The sequence below is a fragment of the Camellia sinensis genome, chromosome 6 (genome assembly GCF_055761805.1).
Source record: "Camellia sinensis isolate YWXY chromosome 6, ASM5576180v1, whole genome shotgun sequence".
NCBI classification, from domain to species: domain Eukaryota; kingdom Viridiplantae; phylum Streptophyta; class Magnoliopsida; order Ericales; family Theaceae; genus Camellia; species Camellia sinensis.
In genome coordinates, this window is record NC_138966.1 from 136,585,242 (window position 1) to 136,596,970 (window position 11,729).

The following is an 11,729-nucleotide window of genomic DNA, read 5'->3' on the forward strand; positions in this document are numbered from 1 at the left end:
TTGTGCATGTTTGCACGTATTTTTGTTGTCTCATTTTCATCCTGTTGGCCACTGATTTGGATGTGGCTGAGGTCCATCCATCTTGGTTTAAGTCCATCTTGCATTGCATATACCATATAGTCCATGTTGTTGCATGATTGACCATTGCATTGTGTATGTCTTGATCAGCTCATTGATAGCCTTCATATGTGCATTGCGTATGCCATATAGCGTCATGTGCATTGAGTATGCCATTCTTAGTTCATAGCATTGTGTATGCTAGTCACACCCTTGCATGTCATCCCTTGCATGTTTGCATCATTTAGTCGCATTGCATTTAGGTTGCATGCTAGAGTTGCATTGGTGCATGCATTGTGTGTTGCATCGTGTTTGGAATAGGAGTTAGTCCGAACACGGGAAACGAGGGACGTTTCATACTCAAAGTGATGAAACGTGCTTTAATTCCCAGTCGCCGACACTCTTGATTACACATGATGGAGTTTAGGCATTTATGTGTTCATATGTGCATTCATTCTATATTAAGTTGTGCAATTCGGCTCCTCGGCCATCATGCATCGAGATGTATGATTGGTGGCCTGAGGATCGAGACTTACACTCCATTGAGCTTGTACAATGATGGGGAGAGTGGTCGTGCACACATATGTTAAAAATATCTTGCCATGCCTCTCTTTTGCTCCTTGTTGCAGAAAACCAGAAACCAGAGGCAAAAACTGGTCGGCCGACCAGCTCTTCTGGCAGGCCGACCACCCCTTTTGGTTTCTCCCACAAAAGGTGGTCGGCAAGTGGTCTCCAAGGCCAATAGCTGGTCGGCAGCCTTCCCACAGATTCCCAGGGTGGAGTTTCAGTCTTCTGGAGCCTTGTGTAGTGTTCTGAAATGAATTGCAAACAAAGGCGAGTTGGGGCATCGCGATGGATTTCCCGACAAGGCGACTCGAGCATGCATGCATCCTTTATCATTCAAGGCAAAGCTGAGGCAGTCCGTTTCATGTAGTTTGCATGATAGTTTAATTGTTTACTTGGCTAATTTGTAAATTAGTTAGAGTTTTGTAATAATTAACTATAATTTTTTATTCATTGTGGTTGTGTAATAACTAGTTTAATTAGATTAGCTAGTTGATTTTTGTATTATTTATTGGGACCCTCCGTCGAGAGGGCATAATTGTTGTAATAAGTGTGCGTGTGTATGATGCATGTCTTCCAACCCCCATTTCTTTCTCCCTTTTATTTACTAGCTTACGATGGTTAGTTTTAGGGCATGTTTCAATTAGCATCCTTATGCTCGCATGATTGCATCCATTCATCTGTCTTGCATGCACCGGGCTCGGCGCATCATACTAACTGCATTGTACTTCAATTTCAAGTTGAATACATGTTATCTGTAGCATCTCATATGCCATCTTAGAATACCCGAGCCTATCTTAGTTGCATTTTGCATGAGTTGCATTAGCCATCTTAACATGAACTAGGATCATGCATTGATTACTAACTAGTTTTTGTTTTGGCTCGGAGTACTTGGTAAGTGTTTACGCTTTAGCATCCTTGCATGTGTGTGAGTGACTACCATGATAGCATGCTTACCGTGAGACTAACTGCTTATGTGATATAACTGCCTGAATGCCTATGGGTGAAGGTTGGATTATTTGAATTGGAACAATTCATTGATTGCAAGTTTTAAGCCCACTTGAGAGTGGCAAATCACCATATTTTCTAAGCCCACTTGAGGGTGGCAAAATCCGCATTTTAGCCTACTTGCGAGTAACAAACCGCTTTCAAAAACAAACGTGAGATGTTTTGTTCCAACTTAGACGATCCAGTCTATACTTGTATGCTGTGTGCATCACGTAGTAATTCTAGGCTAATAAACCGGAATAAGAGCACATATGTTTTCAAAAACAAGATATTATGTTTAGTAGTGGCCGATCTTTGATCGGGCGAGCGGGGGTGCTCATTGCATGACCTTTCCCAATTGTACCCAAGTTTCCGAGCAGAGGCAACTTTGGTGATGACGGACACGTGGCCTTAGGCATGAGTCAGGGTTTCCTAAATTCTTCCAAAATATAATATTTAGGTGGCGACTCTGTATTTGGCAAAGCAGTTCATATTTGACATTTCTTTCTAAAAATCAGTTTTTCAAAACGATTTGCCGGATTTGGACTCTTTGATGATTCATCGGTCTGGCATTGCACTCTGCGAGATTAGAAACAGGACCGTGACATTGAGTCCTTAACTGTAGTAAGCCCAAATGAACAAAACGGGATTTCCTCCCGGCTCGTTCGCGGACGTCTACAATCAGCAGACAAAGATCTTGTAGAGTTATTACACCACACATCAGCCATTAATAAGTTTTCCTGCAGCATTTATTACGATAACCCTTCACGTCGAAACAGAATAGCGTCACCATGAACAAGGCAATGTAGAATATAGACTTTCGGCCAATATGACAGTTCGGAGTAGACAAGGAAATGATGAACAAAGGATATAAGTAAGCTTTGACGACAGGGAGAAGGTTAAGTTTTCATATCTCCATCCTCTCTCTATATCTCCATCTTTCGCCTTTCTAACTTGCTCGTCGGAGAGTTCGCCGGAGGACTCCCCATTCCTCGTTGAACTCCTTTGCAAGTTTCTCGATGGGCCTAACAATCGGATAACGGCTTGAGAAGCGTTGACCAGTCTGACCCGCTCCAACTGTGGCGAGCAGCATTATCAATAATTAAAAAAAATAACATGATGTATATGGTATTCAAGTGTATATGATATTCAAGTGTGTATAATAAGATTTTCATATATAAAGTTTTATAACACAGACGCAATTTGCAACTATGCAAAATGTACATATTACCGAAAAACTCTCGGCCATGCGCGTTTACAGGGCTGCCCAAGTCACCCCCAAATGGATGAACAACAACCTACCTTCAAAACCCTCCCAAATTCCCATATTTTCTCTTTTTCTTCTTCTTATTATTTTTTTCCCCCCTTCCCTATTTTCTTCTCTTTCGTTCAATTTCTGGTTTTATTTCTCATACCCATTTTTTTAGTTTTAATTTTTAAAATGTTCAAAATAAATAAAATTAATAAAATTTCTGTGAATAATATCGATTGAATCCCAACCAAAAAAAAATAATAATAAATTGTGGGAACTCAGAATCACCGCTGCTTAGGTCCCCACCTCGACCAGAATTCCTGCATCAATTCACAGGGATATATACATAGTATTATATATATATATATATTTCAATGCTGGATTTCTGGTCTGGGTTTTGATTCTTCAATCTTTCTAAGAGGCCTTTGTCTGGTTTTGTCTTGTAATCAATTGTGCTATTTTGCTCTTTCTTGAATTTCTTGCATTTTGGGTTCTCTTTCTCTTCCTCCTCAAAAGTCCTTCTGTTTCATTATTTGAAGAATTGGGTGTTTATGAAGTTTTGGGTTTTTGAGAGGAATTGGAGTATGAGACATTAGATTGAATTTTGGGTTTGTATTGTCAGAAAGGGGTGATCAATGTTTGGTGAAGATTATGGTTGACGTTTTCTTCAAAAACTAATGCCATTGAATTTATAGAGGATTTCTTCAAAATTTTAAATAAATACAATGGGCATTTCAAGTATTGTAAATTTGGAGGACTTGTCTGTTTGACAAAACAGTTGATTGCTAAGGATGGGTGGCCTTTGCTCAAAAGGATCTACTGTAAACGATTATGTTGTCGCCAATGAGAATGAGAATGAGAATGAGAATGAGAAAGAAAAAGAAGGCGGCAAAAAAAAGTTAAACCAACCTTCGGTACAAGTGACTCCTCCATCAAAGCAAGAGGAGATTGTAGTGGGGGTAGTTAAAGGTGGTTGTGATGAGTCTGTTCAAACAATATCAAAACCGGTGTTACAAGCCACTATCAGCTCTGTACCGAGCACAAAAGATGAAGAAGAGAAGAAAACGAAAGTTGTTGAAAGGCCCACAAGTGACCATCAGAGACGAGCTACCATGGATGAGGTAGTCAATGGAGGAGGAAAAGCAACAATGACTCGGATAATTAGCACGCCACATGGGGCCGAAGGAGAACAGATTGTTGCAGGATGGCCATCCTGGCTAACTTCAGTTGCTGGAGAGGCTATCCATGGTTGGCTTCCTCGAAGTGCAGATTCATTTGAGAAGTTAAACAAAGTCAGTTCTATTTCTTATTATGCAATTTATGACTTACCAACTTTTTTTTTGGTTTGCATATATGTATAAATTATTATTTTGTTGTTTACCACTTAAGGTTAGATTTGGGAGGTTCTTCTTTAGTGGTTAACCTGCATCAGTTGATTATATATGCATTTTTTCTGTTGAAGTTTGGAACTGATTCCTTAGTTGTGGCAATATCAGCATGAAGCGATACATAAAATATAAGATTTCAATGGAATGAAAACTGGCTAATTTGGATAGGAAACGATCAATTCTTGAAGTAAATTTCTGGTGGGGTATGAATAAAGGAAAGGGAGGCAATTTGTAGTGGAACTTTGCAAGTGTTAGAACTTTAGTAAGGATTTATGAGAAAAGAAATTACCATTTACCATAATGATTCGTGAATTTTAACTAAGATACGGGTTATGTGCAATGACTTTGGTTCTAGTAACTTTTGAAGTCAAAATATGTACTTGTGGAAGTTTGGATTGGCTAAATTTCCTAATGTTTGATCATTGATTTTCAAATGATATTTATGCAGATCGGACAAGGAACTTATAGCAGTGTATACAAGGCCCGTGACCTAAAATCAGGCAAAATTGTCGCGATGAAGAAAGTGCGGTTTGTAAATATGGATCCAGAAAGTGTCCGTTTTATGGCTAGGGAAATCCATATTTTGCGTAAACTGGACCACCCAAATGTAATGAAGCTGGAGTGTATAGTCACTTCGAGGATGTCAGGCAGCTTGTACCTTGTATTTGAATACATGGAGCATGACCTTGCCGGGCTTTCTGCATTCCCTAAGATTAAGTTCACTGAATCACAGGTACTTCCTCTCATGTTTTTTGATTATGAGGTCTTTGTCACAAAGACAATGAGGCATAAGGTGATCCTAAATGGGAATCGCATAAGACTTAGGAAAACAAGAATATAATCTACTTTCCAAAAAAAAAAGAAAAAAAAAAAGAGAGAAGGTAATCTAAATAATTGAAATAGAAAATGGAGAAGAATAAAAAGATGTATCTGATGAATCAGATTGTATTTTATTTGTTTGGGAGAATGCTTCTGTTGGAGAAGGATATTGTTTGGTGATTAGAATATGAACCCACTCATAAAAAAATAATGTGAATTTGGATCACTGGAATGAAATGGAATAGTCATTCCTTAGTCTCCCATTTGGAGTGATCATTCTCTTACAATAGTGAATAATGATTCCATATGCAATGTATTTATCATAATATTTTAAGTCAACCAAAATGGGAATGGTCATTTTGATGGAATGGTCATTCCATTCCACTCCATTCCAATGAACCAAACACTACCTTAGTTTCACCTGGACAGCTTGTGTCGTAGCTGGTGAAAGATAGATCTGATGCTTGATCCTTTTATTTTATGTAGTGTTTGAATAGAAGTACTTACCTATCTTGCAATTCTTGTGTACTTCTTCATATGTGGGAACTTTTGTGCTGGGCTTGAAGATTAAATGCTACATGCAACAATTACTGTCTGGACTTGAACACTGCCACAGTCGTGGCATTTTGCATCGAGACATTAAAGGTTCAAATCTGCTTATTGACAATAATGGAGTTCTCAAGATCGGAGATTTTGGCCTGGCAACCTTTTTCCAGCCTGATCAAAAGCAGCCATTAACTAGTCGTGTCGTAACTCTATGGTACAGGCCTCCTGAGCTTTTGCTTGGTGCAACAGAGTATGGGGTTGCCATTGATCTCTGGAGCACTGGTTGCATCCTCGCAGAATTGTTTGCTGGGAAGCCAATCATGCCTGGTAGAACAGAGGTATTTTCCTTGAATTTTTTGATTCGGGTACTTGGTTCTTCTTCTTGTGGTTTTTTGACATTGAGGACTTTCTTATCATCCATCATCTTCTTCTTGGGAGCTTCTTGTACAATGAAATGAACAGATTGGAGTCTTGTAAATCAAGTGATTAGATTTTGTTTCATATGGTTTTTGAAGGAAAATGTTCATTCTCTGCAATACAATACTCTAATATTAACCAAATTTTGTTTGTTACAACTAGAAATGGTTAAATGTTTGCCAAATGATATGAGATACAATGTGCCTCATTTAATATGCTAAAAAATGGAATAGTAATGCTTAACTATGTATATTTTTGCCAAAATTTTACACTTTCTGTGGCTTATATCCCATATTAAATGGCTTTGGGTATATGGGTATCGAGTGTTGGTGCATTTTATAGTTTTGGACTTGTTTAGATTTCAACAATCATCCAATATTTTAAAGTCTTAGGGGCATGTATTGATAACCATGTCATGTTGTATTTGCAAATGTTTATAACCTCATTCATTCAGCGCCTGCTGGTGGATATCGAACTTTTTCCAGTAAAAATGTTTCTGAAGTGCTTGTCTAATTTTGCCTCTTCTTACCAACCTCCATACTTTTTCATGTTTATTTATTGGGATCACTCTCAAATTCTAAACCATATCTACCTCATTTTTACAATGTCCATTCAAATGGTTTTTTATTGGTTGTCTCAATAGATTTGACAAACTATGGTTTATCTGTATTATGGACTAATGCTATGAGGTTTGGAATTCGATCCTCAAAGATTATTTTTTCTTATCTAAGCTCTTTTGGTTGTGTATGAATGTTACTGAAGCAATACATTAGTTAATTCATAATTGTTCGACATTTACTAGTTTGATTGTTTTGTAAATATTTATAAATCTTTCTTCAACACCAAAACCATTCCCAGGTTGAGCAAATGCATAAAATTTTCAAGCTTTGTGGTTCACCTTCTGAGGAGTACTGGAGGAAATCAAAATTGCCGCACGCTACTAGTTTTAAACCTCAGCATCCTTATAGGCGTTGTGTTGCCGAGACATTCAAGGACTTTCCTTCTTCAGCTTTGTCACTTATTGATGTCCTCCTCGCAATTGAACCAGAGCAACGGGGTACTGCTGCTTCGGCACTTAATAATGAGGTAAAAAATTTAACTTACATGGCATCCTTGTTTCCAATTTTTTTTCTCTTAAAAAGGAAGAGAGAGAGAGAGAGGGAGTTGGTATGGTTCATTTTTTACTCTACAGTTCCATAGACAACTAACATTTATCTTCTCTCAGCTTGCAATTAAGCATATATTGCTATAGGCTGCTCACATGCCAATGATATGTTGTGACTATTAATTCCTTAACTATTTGCACCAATTTGAAACCGAAACCTATATGTTTTTTAATTATTTATTTTTCACTCCTCTCTTCATTATGCATCACTATTAATTGATTGGATTTCTTTTATTTTGTTTTGTTTTTTTTGAATTTTCACATGTTTTTGTTACTAGTTGTTGTGTCTAGCCCTTTTCTGTGTATTCCAAGCATTATATAGTTCTTGAATCCTGTGGCTGCTAACTTGCTGCTTGGGTTAAAGTTTCAAAGTATTGTGATGCACTTTTGATTACATATCCCACTTAGGATACTGTATACTTGCGTCCATTTATTAATTTATTGCAAATTTGTTAATTAGATAGTTTTGGATTCTCTATTTCAGTTCTTTATGACAAATCCGTTACCTTGCGATCCATCTAGTTTACCAAAATATCCTCCGAGCAAGGAGTTTGATGTAAAGCAGCAAGACGAGGAAGCAAGAAGGTACGCTACTAAGGAATTTATTAAAATTTCATTTAACAGTATATGTCTCAATAAAAAGGATCAGTTGTATTATTCAATGTCTCGGTATCATAGAATAACTTTTTTTTTTTTAATATTCTTTTCCCGTTATGAAATGCCTTGATGAGTTCTCCATGATTTTTGTCGAATAGTATCACTTGTAAATCAGCAGAAAGTTCTAGCAGAGCTGACAGCCTGACACTAATACAGGCTAAAAATTGGACATTTAGTGTGACATTTCTTGGTTTAGGACACTAGAAACTCAAATCAGAAATTCTGTTTACCCAGTTGATATTGCCTAATAAGATGCAAAAAAAAAAATAAAGTGAATGGTGGATCTAATATTCATATCCATGTGTTGACAAAGTTATAAGGAAATCACAATCTTATTAAAAATACAGATTACGTCCTTTAGTTTGAAAAATTACATATACCCCCTTGTCAAAGTTGTCGTTTAACATGATTGACTGAAAAAAGAAAACGACCTAATTACCCTCTCATACCAAAAAAGTCACCCTACTTCCCTCATTCCATTCCTCCCTACCACTCAACTTGCAAGTGTTTTACCTGTGACAGGAAGCAATTATCAAGACGAGTCCAGCTAGCATTTGTGTTCTAATGATGTTGCTGTTTGAGCATCATATGTAATCCTTTAAATCTTTATTTGTTTATTATTATTGTTCTTGTTTGCCAATCTCTTAAATTGAATATGTGTGTGTGCACATGGGGCAAAGATGGAATTCATGTCCAGAACAATATTGGAACCAGAATCATGGAACAAAAAACACCCCTCTATTTCACATAAGAGAACATAGAAGGAGATAATATTTTTGTTAGGAGGTGAAGTGGAAGAGTTTAGTGGGTTGGAATTGGTGTTAGTTTTGTTGGGTTTATCACATTGCAGAGACTGTGAGCGAGGGAAAAGAGACAGATTGAGGGAAAGGGTTTGGTACCATTAGGGTTGTTAATGTGTTAGTTGACCTAACTGTTGATTAACAAAGGGGACAAATTGTAATGCCATTTGAAACTCTAAGAGGAAATCTGTATTTTCTGAAAATCTCATGGGGTGTTTGTAAATTATACAATATATAATACTGATTCTATATATAAATGGATACATAATGAAGACATGCCTGGACTTTTCTTCTTGTTTGAATTCTGCATGAAGATATTTTGTCGTCCTGCTCTGTCTAGGACATTACAGCCATATTTTTGGTTAAATCATACCTTTGTTTGCTTGTTTGTATGCTTGTTTTTTTGTTTTGTTTTTCAGGTGTTTTTGTTATTCAATTTATTTTTCCCCAGGAAAAAAGCTGAGGCTGGGAAAGGGCGTGGACTTCAATCTGTAAGAAGGGGTCCAAGAGAATGCAAGGAAGTGCGTACACCAGATGGACAGGTTATTTTACAAGTATTTTGTTTGAACTATTTATTTGTATCTTGTCACATTTCATATTTTCTTCAGCAACTTTATGGCTAACTTAGAGACTACAGGGACAATCAAGTCCGAAAAGTATCAGTGCAAAGCACAATTCCCGTGAGGATGTTGGGTTGGGTTTCCCAAGTGCATTTGAAAAAAATGGACTTTCCCTTTCGAACTCAACGGTTCACCCGAGTACAGTCGAACATGCATGGTCAAGAAAGGCAAAGGAAGGCGAAGGTCATATTGGTCCGGGGAGGTCAATTAGCTCATCAGTAAGTGTGTCCGATCTGAGGAGACAGAATTCTCACAAACCTCAGGTTGGAGTGGGCTTGTCTGGCACATATTCCAAGAAGGAGGAAATGTCTAGAAAAGAATCTATGGTATGTTTCTATCTCAAAGAATTGACTATTTTCTTTAAGTGTCCTTTTATTAATGGACATGATTTTAAATATGGGCTGTTACGTATTGTGTTAGCTGTTAAGTAACGGAATTTTGGACTTCTGATACCGTTATTCATTGATATAATGGCCAATATATGACTGTATCATCAATACTAATACATATCATGATTCCGTTATTTAAAACCATAACGGGCCTTGTAATATATGCCCTATGTTGTACATTAATTATTGCACGTGTGTTTATACAGAATTTTCACTTTTTGTTAAGCTTCTTAACATATGCTCACGTTAACAAAATCCTTTATTAATTGAATCACAAACCCGAATCCTACAATTAAAAGGCTTGAACTTGAAATGTTTCTTGCATTATTTTTCTTCCCTTTTTGGAACACATTTCATTCTCTATTTTGGAACCCTTTTTTTCTTTTCTTTTCTTTTCTTTCTTTTTTTTTTTTTTGTGGGAAATCAAGATAATGTTTAAAAATTTGCCTTTTCCTTTGCATTTTCATATGTTGACCTGTATAATCCATATTCTGGTATTGAACTCTCCATCTAAGCATTCTTAATACTTTCCATTAGTGGGACTAACCCCAGTTAGTGGCATGGTTTTTCGAAAATTTTCCCCAAATCTCTATTTGTTTTTTCTTTAGTTATATATACATTTTCTTGATCTTGGATTGTGGAGGAAAAAGACAAGTGGAAAATATGGTAAAAGAAAATGAAGTAGAACCTAAATTCTTCTCTTTTTTGCTGTGTAAGAAAAAAGAGAAGAAAACAAATAGTTATTTGTCAAAAAAAGAAAGTGTATGTATATGTAATTTGATTTCCCTTGACAATTCCAAGATCCAAACACGGCATTAAGAAAGAAGTTGAAGTTGTTGCTTGCTCAATCTTTAAGGGTGCTTCGAATGTCAAATTACATTTGTATAACTTTCTTTTTTTCTTTCTTTTTTGTGTTGTTTTTTTTCCCCCACAATAGTTGACTTGCCTTCTCTTACGATTCAGGGTTATGTACCAAGAAAAAGCAGAATCCATTACTCCGGACCATTGATGCCTGCTGGTGGGAACATGGAAGACATGCTTAAGGAGCACGAGAGACAAATTCAAGAGGCAGTCCGCAAAGCACGTCTTGACAGGGCAAGGACCAATAAAAATTGGTATGATCTGTGACAATCCAACACATTATCCCTCAAGCTGCTGAGCCTGAAGTCACGCTCAGGCCCTTTTAGGACGGGAATCACATTGAATTTGGCCAGTTCTCACTAGCAAAAAGCAACTCGCATTTTTTTGATGTACGGTTCATTCACCCCCCCCCCCCCCCCCCCCCCCCCCCCCCCCCCCAGCCACGTCGTCCTTCAGTTTGCTCTTAAGTTACAATCATGGCAGAGTTATCTTCCGTGGTTCTGAGCTGCTGGACTTTTGTTTTTAGGGGTTGCAAATCCGCGTTGTATAGCTAAAGGGTTGCTTTATTCCTAATCATTGCACATACATTTGCATACGATGTAAATCCATTTTTCTTCCTAACTTATTCTAACTGAAAATTGTAAACTCCGTGTTTATTTGTTGTTATTTATATTGATGGAGTTAGTATAAACAGTTATGAAAATGAGATATAGAATGTATCTGTAGTTTGATGATTGATGGAGGGAATGTTAGTAAAATCAATTTCGAAATGGGATGTGGATGGGACAATAGCATCAGATCAAGTGTTCGTTTCTCTTTATACTATAGAAGGGTGGTGAGTTTTTGAGCTTCAATAAATCTTATTAATATTTTTTTTATTATGTGAAATAAATATGAGAAATCTGAGAGGTTTTAGTGGAGAATGCAATTTTTTAAAATATAAAGTCTAATATATATATATATATATTTGAAAATTGATGGGGATGTGTCTTGGAGATATACATTTCCTATCAATGGTTGAGATCGTTCCCAATTTATATCCAACGGTCCAAAATAATCCAAATTTCTCTTTCGCACATATGTTCCTCTCAATCTCTCTTATTTTGATTTTAAATTTTGTATATACTCTCTATTGAGGAATACTAAAAATATTAACTAATATATCAATAATATATTAATTAAAGAAAAAATATTTAGTGATTTTGGA

The 11,729-nt window shown here is 36.7% G+C and overlaps 1 protein-coding gene across 2 annotated transcripts; it reads left to right on the plus strand.

Annotated features, from left to right (window-relative positions):
- The first annotated feature begins 3,351 nt into the window (after positions 1–3,351).
- LOC114318215 (putative serine/threonine-protein kinase At1g09600) lies at positions 3,352–11,256 on the plus strand. 2 transcript variants are annotated; one of them, XM_028265074.2, is made up of 8 exons: positions 3,352–4,152; positions 4,697–4,981; positions 5,634–5,951; positions 6,889–7,116; positions 7,680–7,780; positions 9,104–9,206; positions 9,290–9,598; positions 10,625–11,256. In XM_028265074.2, exons 1-8 carry the CDS (start codon positions 3,652–3,654, stop codon positions 10,787–10,789), a joined length of 2,010 nt encoding a protein of 669 aa, XP_028120875.2. In that variant the 5' UTR covers positions 3,352–3,651; the 3' UTR covers positions 10,790–11,256. The 2 variants fall into 2 exon arrangements, with proteins under 2 accessions (XP_028120875.2, XP_028120876.2); XM_028265075.2 differs by having other exon boundaries at positions 9,104–9,194.
- Positions 11,257–11,729: the final 473 nt, after the last annotated feature.

Bases quoted from the DNA above. Each gene is read 5' to 3' on its own strand.
- LOC114318215 (XM_028265074.2), top strand. From the start codon at position 3,652: ATGGGTGGCCTTTGCTCAAAAGGATCTACTGTAAACGATTATGTTGTC. The intron at 7,117-7,679 runs GTAAAAAATTTA...TCTCTATTTCAG, and splicing joins CTTCGGCACTTAATAATGAG to TTCTTTATGACAAATCCGTT. The intron at 9,599-10,624 runs GTATGTTTCTAT...CTTACGATTCAG, and splicing joins TGTCTAGAAAAGAATCTATG to GGTTATGTACCAAGAAAAAG.